This window comes from Haliotis rufescens, unplaced genomic scaffold (genome assembly GCF_023055435.1).
Source record: "Haliotis rufescens isolate VD_foot unplaced genomic scaffold, xgHalRufe1.0.p SCAF_4, whole genome shotgun sequence".
NCBI lineage: Eukaryota > Metazoa > Mollusca > Gastropoda > Lepetellida > Haliotidae > Haliotis > Haliotis rufescens.
Genome location: NW_025964112.1, coordinates 18,340,390 through 18,356,058, shown reverse-complemented (window position 1 = coordinate 18,356,058; position 15,669 = coordinate 18,340,390). Strand labels below are relative to the sequence as shown.

Below are 15,669 nucleotides of genomic sequence, written 5' to 3'. Positions count from 1 at the left end.
TATATATAAATGCATATGTGAGGGTAAAACGGTAAATTGAGGTGACCAAGGCTTCATTCCGAAAAATGCACGTTTTATATATATATATATAAATGCATATGTGAGGGTAAAACGGTAAATTGAGGTGACCAAGGCTTCATTCCGAAAAATGCACGTTTTATATATATATATATATAAATGCATATGTGAGGGTAAAACGGTAAATTGAGGTGACCAAGGCTTCATTCCGAAAAATGCACGTTTTATATATATATATATAAATGCATATGTGAGGGTAAAACGGTAAATTGAGGTGACCAAGGCTTCATTCCGAAAAATGCACGTTTTATATATATATATATAAATGCATATGTGAGGGTAAAACGGTAAATTGAGGTGACCAAGGCTTCATTCCGAAAAATGCACGTTTTATATATATATATATAAATGCATATGTGAGGGTAAAACGGTAAATTGAGGTGACCAAGGCTTCATTCCGAAAAATGCACGTTTTATATATATATATATAAATGCATATGTGAGGGTAAAACGGTAAATTGAGGTGACCAAGGCTTCATTCCGAAAAATGCACGTTTTATATATATATATATAAATGCATATGTGAGGGTAAAACGGTAAATTGAGGTGACCAAGGCTTCATTCCGAAAAATGCACGTTTTATATATATATATATAAATGCATATGTGAGGGTACAACGGTTTATCGAATGTACTCAGTACTATCGCACATTTAACAGATCTGTTGGGCCCGTGAAGATCCGGGGTAGAATAGGTCTTCAGCAACCCATGCTTGCCGTAAAAGGCGACTATGTTTGTCTTAAGAGGCGACTCACGGGATCGGGTCGTCTGACTTTGTTGATGTATGTCATCGTTCCAAATTGCGTGGATCGATGCTCATGTTGTCAATCACTGGATTGTCTGGTCCAGACTCGATTATGTACAGACCGCCGTCATATAGCTGGAATACCAACCTACAGATCTGTTGTCATTCTTGGTATTGCCAACTAGTTTTAGTAGTATATAAAAGAAACATTTGCTGAGTGGTAATGTATCGTGTACGAAGAACACCGTAATTTACATCCCAACTTACGTTCTACTTTGACTACAAAGCTGCAAGGTTCAGCCTCGTTTCCTTCCCAATCCCCGACTTGTAACTTGACGATATGCGTCCCTACACCAAACTTTCCCCCGATGACGGTCACGCCAGAGGATGCTCGTATACTCCTGATGTTGTTAGAGTTGTCGGTGACGATGAGTCTGGGCCACAGCACTGAGGTGAGGTTGGTGTCTGGACTGGCTGACTGGTGAATGGTCTGGGTGGGGCAGTTGGTGAACACGGGTGGTTCTGTATCTGTTAATGACATATTTGAATCGATTTGATACTCATAAGGCGCAAATAGCGGAGGAATTGATAATGATTATAATGATGTGGACGTAATAGCTTCATAGACTGAAAATCAATTTTAATTTATAAAATACAAATGTTTCGAATGGCTTTCTGCAACACCACGCTTTTGCACTATATTTCATAAGAAAAATGAGTCATAAGCTTGTGGAAAAACACAATATGATCAATGTGAATTTAGATCAAAAGTACTTATATCTTTGAATGTGAATTTGATGATAATAAGATGACTAAGCGTACTGAAAAAAATAGTTCGAACAAAAGACAGAACTATCTTAAGCTGTCAGTCAATCCTTACACTAATCGGGTAATTGGAACAGTGTTGACGAAAATAATCATATTCATGTATCTATTAGGTCTAGTGTGCCATGGTGATCTGCCACATAGATTCGACTTCAAATTCCAAATTACAGCTACGGACAGATGGATTTAATTGACACATTATTTAATATCAAGAAGTCATTACAACCACTATAATATCTAAACATAGAGCAATGTGACTGACTACTCCGTACCATTAGAGATACGTATTGGAGGGTTCAAATCGTTCTATAAAACTGCATTGTGTTGTGAGCCATACACCAACATAACATTCTGGGCCCCGTTCCACAAAGCGATCTTAGCACTAAGGTGATCGTAAGTCCCATACTTTAACATAGGTTTACGATCATCGTAGCGCTAAGATCGCTTTGAGGAACCGGGCCCTGGCTTTTAACCTGTAGTTCTTTTACCCCCGGGAGGCTTAGCGTTACCATATATAGCTCCATTTCCCCCCATTTTTACCGAGTGTATATGTTTCTGTCACTCACGGACAATTTAGATGATTAAGGTATGTGTTTTTATATCGGCGCAATTTTATCTTACGGTATCTCAACGGTATCTCACAAGTTGTAATATTCTTGCAAAAGTGATCAAGACATTAATATTTTACAATCGGAAAAACTTGGACTGGGAAAATCCTAACCCAATGATCACGATTTGGTTGACATACCTTTACATTGGAAGTTCGTCACTGTCCACTGCCCTGTGTACGTGCAGCGACTCATGTGGCCTTTGGACGCTGACCAGCCGTTCTCAGTGTCACATTGCAATAAACACACGCTTCCGAAACTGTGGCCCTTGTCACACTTAAAGGGAAGGGCGTGTGGTGGCGGGATTAGACTGCTACACTCATGGGCTGGAAATAATAACGGCATAAGCTGTTATAGATGCTATCGTTATCTTTCAATAAGGATGTAATCTCTAGCTGTCCCCTTACGTAGACCGCCTCCGTGGTCTAATGGTAGAGCGTCCGCCCGGAGAGCGGAAGGTCCGGGGTTCGATCCCCAGCCGCGTCATACCAAAAGACGTTAAAAGATGGTACTTTTTGTTACTCTGTCTGGCGTTCGGCATTAAGGGGCTAAAACAAGGACTGGTCGGCTCGGAGTCAGTATACTGTGTCTGAGTGGGGTATTCATGTAAAACTGCGGCATGGCATCTCAGTTTGCTAGCACTATAAATCGGCATCAGTCCGGACTAGTACAAGCAGCCACGCACACACACATACACGTGCATGCACGTCGCTATATAAGTGCAATAATCTTGGACGCGACGTTAAACCCAATCTCACCTCACCTCACTTCCCCTTACGTGTATATTAAATCATGTTTTAAATCTACTTCAACGGGAACAACTTGAAAGCACACACAATGGAGCAATAAATGCGTTGTGTCAAACATTGTCACCAAAGGCAGTGTTTAGATTTACCTTCACATTTTGGAGTAGGACCACTCCAGAACTTGGATTGCAGACACGTGACCCGTGGTGTGCCAAACATCGAGTAGCCTTTTTGGCAGCTGAATGTACATACGTTGCCATACTTGTTGCCTTCACAATTCATGCGGCCATTGGCTGGATTTTGAAGCACTGGACATCTCAGAACTGCAGATATACCGGTTAACTTACACTTGACACAAATATATCACAGTAACCAATTGCCAAATTCATTTGTTTGTTGTTTAACGCCGCAATGAACAGTATTACAGCTTTATGACGACAGTCTGTGAATAATCGAGTCTGGGTCAGACAATCCACTGATTGACACCATGAGCATCGCAACTGGGATACGATGACATGTATCAACCACGTCACCGAGCCTGACAAGTCGGTCCGTTAGTGACCTCTGACGACAACCACGGGTTGACGACGACCAATTCAAATCCGGATCTTCAAACAGCAATTGAACATAGCATGTTTCTGAGTAAAACGCGTGGTTTAACTTTTATCGTTTGCTGAAAATGACCAGCAGACAGCATGTTAGTGCCCGTCCGAAGTACAGTTTAAAGTAAACAGCTTGAAGTGAGACATAAAAAGTCACTGGATTATCTGGTCCAGAATCGAATATTTAAAATTCAGTCGTCATATGGCGTTGAGTTAAACAATCATGACAAAAGTATATGACCAAAGCGAAACCCTTCAGTATACATGTATGTACGGTGGTTAGTTATGCACGATGATAATATGGGATGTTGCAATCAATTGCAATGCAACATCCTTAATTCGTTTCAAACACCGGTGACATCAATCCATTGACTGCATATAACATTCCATGTTTTGTTCAGAAATCTCCTTCTCCTTTCTTCAGGTTACGGGACCTGCAATACCTTTAACGTTGAACTTCATCTGACAATTTCTTTTGATGTTGTAGTGATCTCTCATGTTGTACACTATTCTGTGTGTCCCTTCATCGAAACGGCTGCCGGATCCTTTAGAGGTAATCAGCTCAACCCTGCAATATAATGAGGTACCCATGGATATATCTACTGTAATACACAGTATCTTTAAACGGCATCGTGTAGTGTCGACAAAGACAGGACGAAAAGTAACATTAAAACAATACAAGGAGTTGAAATCCGTGTCAACAGTGGCTACGGTTGCAGCGGTAGCAGTGATAGTGGTTGTTAATGATTAAATTCATGTATATCAATCCTTACCTATATATCAGCCTCGTTCTTTAGCGTGTCAGATGTCACATGTACTATTATTGCCTCGCGGTAAAACATACAGGTGCACACATTTCTTATATTTGCACTGTATACACATACCACTTGTCACATAACCTAGGCTATGTATTGGCTGATTGTGAACCCTGTACCTTACGGAACGCTTCATTCATTTCGATCACAAAAACTCTGTTTTTGTTCACGCCGGAAATTCAACCAAAGGAAAACAAACCAAACAAAGGAAAACAATTAATCGGGTAATTGAGACAATGTTGACGAAATTAAATAATCATATTCATGTATCTATTAGGTCTAATGTGCCATGGTGATCTGCAACATAGATTCGACTTCAAGTTCCAAATTACAGCTACGGACAGATGGATTTAATTGACACATTATTTATTATCAACATGTTACTACAACCACTATAATATCTAAACATACAACAATCTGACTGATTAATCGGTACCATTTGAGATACGTATTGGAGAGTTCAAATTGTTCTTTAAAACTCCATTGTGTTGTGAGGCATAGACCAACATAGCATTATTGCTTTTAACCTGTAGTCATTTGTAGAGGCAACACGATACCATGTTTAGGGGGATGCGCGGTCACAGCTCCAAACAAAGGAAAACAAGCTGAAGTTATTTCAATTTGTACTTTTATTACCAGATGCTGTAACACTTTAGAATAAAAAACCCAATATATTAAAATATCTTAATGTGTTTTAAATGTGCACATATGCAGCTGATTGTCTATTTCGCTGGAAGAGGGTGTGCCGGTTCATATTTTTCAGGAGGACCAAGAATTTGGGATGAGGCTACACCGCAGGACTAGTTACACTCAACTGACATTATACAAATTACAAATAACACTGCAAAATTAGAAACCAAATTTACCCCAAGCTGTTCTGAAGAGCACCGAAGAGTAACACATGCGGTTGGGCATTATTGTTTTTGATACTGCTGTTCTGGCGGTCGCCGTTAATATGCCCTAGATCCGATCTCGCGCTTATATGCATGATCATTTATGCACAATAAACACAGAATGTATGGCCGCACGTTACCTTGGCGATAAACTAGGCCTATATCGCATACTCATTTATACGTGGTCGCTTTTGTCAGCTAGCATAACCGTTTGCCATTTAGCAAGAAAGACGAAAGGTTGGCGGCGTTAGACATTTTACGCTGATGCGTATGCACAGTTGTCTTGTCGCCTACGCACTTGTGCTTAAACAGGGTACCAGTTCATAGGGCTGATTTAACGAAAGATGACGATCCCCTTATTTGTTAGATTAGCGTTTTCTCAGCTGTGATAAGACGTTATTGTATATTCAATCTCATTAAAATCAGATCTTAGTTCTCGCTATCGCTAAACAAAGATCTAAGGACATCCCTTTAGGGTATCGTCAGAACGACCTTCATCCAACCAATCAGAGCATCGCTTACCAGATCATGAAAGTGACAGTCGGAATGTATTTTCTAATCATGCAACCACGAAATATTTAACACGGGGTATTCCGAACGACAGTTACGGGTTTTATGATTATATCCATACAATCTAGGCCACCTATAAAACATTCCAGAATGTTCTTCTTAGCAGTTTTAATTTTTTAAATCGAGAATTCGTCAAAATATGTTTCGAAGCGTAGTCGCCAGTTTGAAACTAGTGTCGTAAAGCTCGAGAAAGCTGCCTTCTGATTGGCTAATGTCGATTTCTTGTCAGTCATTTCATTGGTCGGTCAAAACTTGCGAAAGATCGTTCTGACGTGACCCGTAATTGTTTAGCGGTAGCGAGAACTAAGATCTGATGTTAAGGAGATTGTTGTACATTTAGAACATAATCGTTTTGTCGTTTACCTAAAAATATAAGGGAGACGCTTGTTTACAGCACCATGACATCACTGACGTCCTCTGTGGTTTGGGCATCGAACGTTGTAACCTTGACCTTTTTTCATTTGCTATATAACTGTTAGGTTTTGTTGATATTTCATCAAGTATAAGGTGATAAATCGAATATTACACTCGCTTCAGTTTTGATATCAAGTCCCTCGTTAAACCTGGGGCAAATTGAAACTTATTTCATCTGCGACATAAAATGTATATCACATTGAAGATGAGTGGTATCCTAGAAATCCGTTACTGTAACGTCACCCACGCTCTCACGTACTACAGGCGTGTCCCAAATCATGTGTACCCATCCTTACCCCTCACATGTCCTACGTACTCAGGCGTGTTCCATGCCATATTATCCAATCCTTACCTATAACGTCTTCCATTTACTACATGTGTGTGCTCAATGCCATATTATCCAATCCTTACCCATAACGTCTTCCACGTATTACATGTGAGTGCTCAATGCCATATTATCCAATCCTTACCTATAACGTCTTCCATGTACTACATGTGTGTGCTCAATGCCATATTATCCAATCCTTACCTATAACGTCTTCCACGTATTACATGTGTGCCCTTTGTCATGTTCGTATATCCTTACCTATAACGTCCCCTACATGCGACAATCGTGCCGAATGTTATGTTAACAAACCCTTACCTGTAACGTCTCCCACGTACTACAGGTGTACCCCATGTCACCATGGCGGTGTCTTGACCAGGGTCGGCGATGTAGGTATCTTGTACCCTGGGACATCTGATATGGGGGCGGTTGAACCTCATGTGCCAGTAGTCTTGAACATGAAGATAGTGGGCAATAAGAACTTTTTTAATGTGACTAAGACATACTATCTTTCATTGCATTACCTTCTCAAAACATATTTAGAACATGGTGAATCGCTTTTTGTTCAAACAAAAGGATACTTTATCACTCACGGGCTGCCTAGAGGAAATCATACATTTGTATTGTGTAACGTCATTCTTTTCAAAATGACTTTATACATTTCCGTGAACTGAATTATATTCTCAAAACATATTTAGAATATTGTTTCGTGACATGTCCAAATAAACGCATGACAAGATCCTTGAGGGGCTAGAGGGACCAACACTCAACTGACAATGAATAATTCATTTCAATATGACAAGCATGTTTTCTTTAATTAAGGCACGTTCTCAAAAACGCTCAGAATACTTCAGTCGCGTCAATATGAAAACATTAGTGTCATCATTCACAGAACAGTTTTTGATCGTGTGGTGCCACTAAATGTATTAGATAGTCAGCCTCAGTGACTTAACTGATTGCGTGTCACCGTATCCCCAAGGCGAACATTGCATTGGTTGTTGTTTTTAAAATTGTAGTGGAGTAGCCTATAGCATGTCTGTATCATGATATGAAAATTATATGCACATCCACGTTTGGATAGCTTGGACAGGTTTGGAAAGAATAGGTATTTGTCTAGTGTAAACAGGTGGAGTTACTGACAAATGCTTACGTTTATGTCTCCGGTGACAGCCGTAGCATGCCCATGTTACTGAAAAGACAAATAAAAATTGTGACAGTAAGTACATCAATAAACATCAATTAAGGTTAGTTACTGAAGGCGTGTAATTTTATACACCGTTAGTCCGGACCCCGTCCATCCAAACTATTCGGACGATTACTGTTAGGAGAGTGAAGAATTATTGGACATTACTAGCAACGTACTCGGCGTGGGATTCGTATGCTATTGGCAAATATTTCTTATGAATATGGTCAGGGTTTTATCGCTTTATTTACTTTGGAAATTTCTTGATTTGGGCCATTTCACTGGGAACGGAACCGTTTAAATTACGTGGTGTCTTGAGTGAAATATTTTGTTGTTGTTCAACGCAACACACAGCAACATTCCAGCTGTATGACTATGGCCTGACAAAAATCGAATTTGGAGCAGACAATCCAGTGATCGATATAGTGAGCAGCGATCCACGACCTCGGGGTACGATCACACACAAAATAACCAAGTCACCGAGCAGGACTACCTGATCCGTTTGGTCGCCTCCAACATAAATTAAAACTCGAAATCGCCACGGGGGAGTGAGTGAAATAACGACTTGAGCCATGTCCACGAGCACTATAGTATATATTTTCTGTTTTTATAAAGGTGATTTGGAATCGTGTAACCAGGTAGTTACATGTGAAGGCTTCGCTTGAACCTCGATGCCCATCATTATGTATGGGGGCATATTATTTAAAAAAATCATATCGTCATGAGTCTATTTTCTTTTAAAAGAAACAGAACAGTAACATAATCCACTGCTCCTGTTTGTCTGTGAAATCATGCCATTTACATGCTGCTGTTGGTTGGACCGAAATTCCCTTAGTACGTGTGCACTTTTTAAAAACACAGTGTACACGTGCAACATGCATCACTATTTTCTGCAGAGGCTTACAATCACTGAAGGGTTCCCAAGTTTAACAGAAAACAATTTCAGCGTTATTTTCATGATGTGGGTCACAAGAGAAGATAAAGTTTGACCACTGATTGACCCTGAACACGTTTGATGCAACCGAATGGGTGCAGGACAGAACCCCATGGTCCCCAGTAAGGTGATCTACCTTCAGTTGTTGGAGATCAATAGCCTGTTTTTTTATAATGTATTGTTATGTATCGTAATATCCATGTTATGATTCAATACTGGGTTTTAAATATTTCTCTGGGATAAGTCTAGTTATTTTACTGCCCGTCGTTGGCAGATTGTTTTTTTTATACGTTTCAAAGTATTTATAATCTTTAACCTTGATGGCTGAAATATTGCAGATGTGACTTAAAATTTAACTCACTCACTCACTCACTCACTCACTCACTCACTCACTCACTCACTCACTCACTGCAAGACAGAACCAGCCTAATGAGGTCAGACCGATATGTTGTGGTACTGCCGAATCTGTACATCCGGGTCAATTGCAGGATCGCCTCAGGAAAGCTAAGATCGGTAGGTCCAAGTGGATGAAGGACATAATAGCAGAAGTGTGTCAAGAAGGCGTTTACGTCAAGTTGTGTTAACTCAGCGCATTCTTGCTGAGAGTGTCCTGTGGTGCGATCAACATTAGACTCCAGACATGCTCCAGGCTTTAGCAGAGATGACTCACAATTGTTGGGTAGACATAACGATGAGCGCTTCATCTTAAAATCGATATTATTCTACAGTTAGTGGGCGAGTCCGGTTTAACGTCGTATTGACCAGTTTTTCAGTTACATTCCTGCCTGTCAGTCTTAGTGATGGAGGTCAAACATATAATGTGGGATTCGAACCCCAGTCAATAGGCGTTTGGTACGCAAGTCAAATTGTGACATCTTACACAACTGCCTCATCCATGTACTCTACTATTCTTTAGATTGGTTGGTTTGTTGTTTTACGCCGCCCTCAGCAATATTCCAGCTATATGACGGCGGTCTGTAAATAATCGAATCTGGACCAGACAATCCAGTGATTAATATCATGAGCATCAATCCTTGCAATTTGGATCGATTACATGCATCAACCAAGTCAGCGAGCCTGACCACCCGATTCCGTTAGTCGCCTTTTACAACAAGCATAGTCGCCTTTTACGGCAAGCATGGGTTGCTGAAGACCTATTTTACCCCGGATCCTTATTCTTTTGAATTGAAAGAATGCACTTTATGAAATTTTAAACTAACTGGGGTCGAAACACCTTTGCTTTCTGATGTTTATACTACTCCGAAGGAAGAAAAGCTGGTAAAATTTCCTGATGGTACTTCATCTAACCTCGCTTAATGCCCTCATCTGTTTACAAAACAAAACATCAACTCTAAATCTAACTATTATTTTAGATACATAAATAACCAATTGTAATCGTCTTTCTTTACTTGTATGTTCCCTATATGAACTATTACATATTGTCTACACTGTGAGTTTACTCAGCATTACATATTAAATGTATATTCAGCCAGCAAGATCTTCAGTTAGTCGAGATGGGACCTTCTCATAGAGATACGCTGAACACATATTGAAAAGTCATGTGTCGGCGCCAAATGATAGGCTTTTCATTTAGAAATCGTCATTTCGGTCATGACTTTGTTTTCTAGGGGTCACCTGTAGCGCAGTTGACCAACGTGTTCATAATAGAATTAACGTACTCTGCAGTAACGCAGTGGCATTCCCAAACCTTCTGTCAAGAAACTGTTCCATCGTCCTACCTTGAAAACAAGCCTCAACGTACATCGAGAGTATAGCGATAAACGACGATAATGTCTTCACGCTATCAATTTGTCTTCACACCTTTTGGAACAAACACACGTGACATTAAGCATGCGGACATTCTATATTAATTTTAATCAGTAGTTACCAGAACAAATGCAAAGTAGTTTGTTATCATCATGTTATAGCACTCCAGAGTGTGGTCAATCTCAGAGCACGGGGCGGCTCTACGGTAAATTACCACTTACGATGACCACCGATGTTACCCGATGTCAAATATAATTGTGTGTTCGATTCACGGATGTTTTGCAGTCGCAGACTTTTTCGGAAACAACGAATAATACATCGCTAATCTGAAAACACATTAATGGTATCTAAAAAAATATATATTACCGTTACCAGTGACGTCACAGCTCTCTGTAAATGTGAACGGCAGTTTGAGTCATTACTTACCAAATGCAAGAAACAGGGCGAAACGAAAGAACATTTCCTCAGCTGCCTATATGCAGTCGCTCTCTTTTCGTGTATTGAATTAAATAACAAAATTCTACGTGTAACAAATAACAGCATCACAATAATAACATCTGAAATTACTCAAACTTAGAAATACGTAGCAACCTTCATTATGGCGTTATGGTAATGTTATGTAGCACGAAATGAACCTGTGAAAACATTCTTAATACACATCAGCACGAACTGCGTATTGAAATAATGCAAAGCTCACTGTAATAATGTGCGTCTCCTTCATCAAATTACAATCTGGAAGGTCGTTACAGTCAAAAGTACAACGTCTGAGAAAAATTTATGGAACGTGGTTAACTGAAAAAGATATTAATATATGTTTTATTGCGCGGTCTCGGAAGGTCCTACCAAGGATCACAGCTTAGGTGTAGGCCTTGCTGGAAACACATTGGTGAGATGAAATATAATATAAACTTGCTGTTGCAAACAGCAGAAACGTGAACAGGTTAGCAGGTACTTGTTTCTTATATCTTCCAAATGAAAAAATATCTTCAAAAAATGTTAGATATTGTACGTACTTGGTGTTTAGAATGGCGTATTAGTAGTAATGATGACAAAACCATAATTGTCCATTTTCGGAAGAAATCGGTTATTAGATCTTGCTATCAGTTTTCGTTTGGCAAAACTCAGATTTCATATGATAGCGCTTATCGTTATCCAGGATTGTGTAGAAACAAATATTTAGACATGCACAAGACTGTGAAAGAGCTTTGTAAGTTCGCTTGTAGAGCGTTATGTGCGCTGTACACAAAATATATTTATGCTGGTTGCATGTCATATGATGTTTTTACGAAGTTTTTTAAATCGCTGGTTGAACCAGTTTTGTTTTATGGTGCCAGTATATGGGGTTTACATAGTTTTAAAGAAGTTGAAGTTGTGCAGAATAGAATCTGCCAGAATGTTTCTTGGTTTAGGTAAATATGCACCTGTTCTTGCAAGTAGAGGGGAGATGGGTTGGTGCTCAGTTTCGGTTTCTCAGACAGTAAACGTTTCAGATATCTTTTCAGACTTAAATCTATGCAGCAAGAGCGCCTGCCTAAATTAATTCACCGATGGTCTGGATGTTTTACCACATCTTGGGATAGTAAAATAATGAACCTTTCGAACCAGAATAATTGTACTCACTTACTTGAAATCAGATTGGGCGTTAAACGCTGTATTGGGCATAAAAATTACCTTTTTATTTCAGGATGACGCAGTTAACTGGCACACTTTGCTTTGGAATGATACGGGTAATGTAAATGGAAATAAGTTACGTACTTACAGAAAATATAAGTGTACACCTTCTGTTGATTTCTATGTTAAAAATATTATGCTTAGAGACCACCGCCGTCATTCAGCCAAGTTCAGATGTTGAATTTTACCTTGGTTTGTTGAGACCGGTAGATATTCCAAGCCTTCTATATCACTATCGGAGAGGTTATGTAAATATTGCGTTTGTGATTTGAAGGAAGATGAATGTCACGTTCCACTACAACGCAGTTTTTAATTAAGATTTACGGTATGATTTATATTGTGCAGCTGAAGAAAACAACCGAAATTGTAATGTGATATGCGAAGAAAAGAAGTTTATTTACTTAATGAATTCAAACATTTTACAAAAATTGTTGGCCTCAACGCTTTTTGAAATGTTTAAACCACGACAGTTGTCGCCATGATTATTAAATTTCATCTCTCTCCCTCTATCTATCTACCCTTACTTTTTTTTCGTTGTTGAATCGAGGAGGTTGTTATTGTTTTCGGTGTTCTGAATTCGTAGCTAAATTTCCCACCTCTCACATTATATGTATGCATATGTCTCATACACCTTTTGTCTTATGTGCATCAATTTAATATTGTACATGTTGTGCGTGTGACACCTTTACTACTGACTAGTACCATATAAAGTACAAATCATCTGGGATTAGTTTTTATCATTTGCTGTTGAACAAATGAACGGGCTTGTCTCGATTTGCCACCATCCAAGGGGGATTAACAGTATTCATGTTTTACAAGTAGATGAGGCATGCCAAACAAACATGACAACCAGGGACTGTCAATCGATGCGAGAATTGAGATAAACGCAGCCGTGCTTATTGTTATTGTAACTTATACACACCTCTATTCTACCATTTAGTATGCCCGACCGCGCTTCTAGTTCAAAACAATATGGGGTGGCGAATCGAGACGACCCTTACTAAATATACTGAAAGGAACTACACTTTAATGTCACCCCCCTTAGATGACATTCAAGGTTGACAGGAGTCACATCACCGGTACCGTTGTTACACAATAGAAACCTATCAATTATTAAAACACATCTGTGAGGTCATTCTGTTGTTTGAATGCTCCATTATTTTTTCAGGAATGGGGAGTTGTTTGTCAACTTTACATTATTTTGAACCAACATTTGAATTAATTTCCACTTGGAAAAGACGGAACTATTTTATACATTTATTGACAAGTGAATAATTTCATTTTTTTCCGAAAACGTGTGTCGCCAGCGGGTTTCGAACACGCATCGTTTGATTTTAGAACGTGTAATTGTCAACCTCAGCCACGGCGGCACATGAAGGTATTGTGTGACATTAACTATAAAATATTTTGATAATGTTGCATAATGCTTAAAGCTCAAAATAATATGTATATATTTTGTGTTAGAGCAAGTTACCTACAACGATGTTCATATGTATTGCAATTAGATAAACCTTTGACGAGAGAAAAAACAAATGAGGTAATATAAATATCCCTTAATCAGGGCTCTATATTTCCTATTATTCCCGTCAGCATGTATTAACAATGTGGAAGCGATTGATAAATACTAGTTTAGGACCCAACAAAATTATGAAGAGCCGTGTACCATGCATTGTAAATGTCAGCTCGCGACGGAGCTTGGCGCATATGCACATTTTCAAATATTTTCAACAACAGAATAAGTAGGGGTGAGTTTTAAGTAGGGGAATATCCTCGTAACTCTCAATTCCTTACAAATAATAGGCCTCGGACCCTGCAGGATGTCCTCAGATCTTTGTTTAGCGGTAGCGAGAACTAAGGTCTGATTTTAATGAGATTGCACAACCACCGTGGTGGGATTCTGACGGTGACAAAGCCAAGCAAGACAAATATCATACTCCGTATATATATTCTGTGTGACAAATTCCAATACTGATGTACATGGATATTAAAGATTGAAATCATTTTGTTGTAACAAGAATAAAAATAATTGAAATACTATAAAAGATAAATGGATGTCAATTAAGCACAATACTGAAGACATGTGGAAAGAACTGAATATTTTTAGGAAGCCTAAAACTACAAACAATGTTTCAGGAAACGACTGGCTTAAATACTTAAAACGTGTTCAACAGTACCTCAATGGATACAGTGACAGAATTTCTATTTCTTCAAGACAATCAGCGTGTAACTTGTACAGAAAGAACACCATACTATCTTAACAGCCCCTATAACATTACAAGAGGTAACGAAGTTAATTAAAGAACTGAAACAAAAGAAATCGCACCAGAAAGACTTTGTCTCTCTGTTGATGGTATTGCTTCTATCCTTTTACGCCTCTTCAAAAACACGCTTGGCTGGAAATTACCCCAAAGGACTGGTGGTGTAAATCAGTGGTATGCCCGCTTCACAAGAAAAGAACGCAGGGTGATATGAATAACTACAGGGGAATATCACTATTACCGGTAATAGGAAAAGTCTTCATATTCAAAGGTTACAACAGTGGTATGCCCGCTTCACAAGAAAAGAACGCAGGGTGATATGAATAACTACAGGGGAATATCACTATTACCGGTAATAGGAAAAGTCTTCATATTCAAAGGTTACAACAGTGGTATGCCCGCTTCACAAGAAAAGAACGCAGGGTGATATGAATAACTACAGGGGAATATCACTATTACCGGTAATAGGAAAAGTCTTCATATTGAAAGTTTACAACAGTGGTAATTTGACAATGATATTATATATGAAAATCAAGCAGGATTAAGAAAGCGATATGCAACTGTAGACAACTTATATTTAACAAATGTTATATTTGGCATAACACTTTCTTAGTAAAGTACAGATTCTCGTACTTTTCTTGGGTTGAGTCCCATCCAGGATTCGAACCAACACTGCCAGAGTGAAGTACCTAATCGCCTGCACACAAAGTCAGCGATTTAACCCACTCAGCCTGAACAGCCCATAAAAATGAAAGTCTGACAACTGGTAGTCTAGATCACGTACTTTGTGTACCCCTCTGACAAGTGTAAATTGGCACAGCTCCCATGGCCAAAAGCTATGAATACACAAAGCCATTTATAAAGTGGTCAAATGTAACACATGTTATACTTGGGATAATATTTTCTCAGTAAAGTACAGATCCTTCGTACTTTTTTTGGTTGAATATTGCAAGGGTTTTTACAGATACCAGACAGGGATGTATGCTTAACCCTCTATTCTTCTCATTATTTATCAACGAACTGGTAACTGAAATGGCAACTTCGGATGGTAAAGGAATATGTATCTATGACGACGCTCCAAATATATGTTCTCTTTTCTATGCAGATGATGTAACAAGTTCAAAAGATACAGCAGGGAGACTCCAACAACAGATTCCAGGCGTCAGTAACATCTTGTGATAGATGGGAACTTTCTCTCAACATCAATAAATCTAAAATTGTCGTCTTTTCGGAACG

General features: G+C 39.0%; 1 protein-coding gene across 1 annotated transcript in view; it reads right to left on the bottom strand.

Annotated features, from left to right (window-relative positions):
- LOC124149204 overlaps window positions 1-11,000 on the bottom strand; it is a 34,939-nt gene extending 23,939 nt beyond the window's left edge. Inside the window, exons 1-7 of the mRNA XM_048382499.1 lie at window positions 10,931-11,000; window positions 7,771-7,809; window positions 6,939-7,071; window positions 4,047-4,171; window positions 3,151-3,324; window positions 2,396-2,581; window positions 1,090-1,350 (exon numbers count right to left, since the gene is read on the bottom strand). Of these exons, the coding sequence (XP_048238456.1) occupies window positions 1,090-1,350; window positions 2,396-2,581; window positions 3,151-3,324; window positions 4,047-4,171; window positions 6,939-7,071; window positions 7,771-7,809; window positions 10,931-10,964 (952 nt within the window). The 5' untranslated portion in view covers window positions 10,965-11,000. The remainder of the gene's footprint in view (window positions 1-1,089; window positions 1,351-2,395; window positions 2,582-3,150; window positions 3,325-4,046; window positions 4,172-6,938; window positions 7,072-7,770; window positions 7,810-10,930) is intronic.
- Between the last annotated feature and the right edge of the window lie 4,669 nt (window positions 11,001-15,669).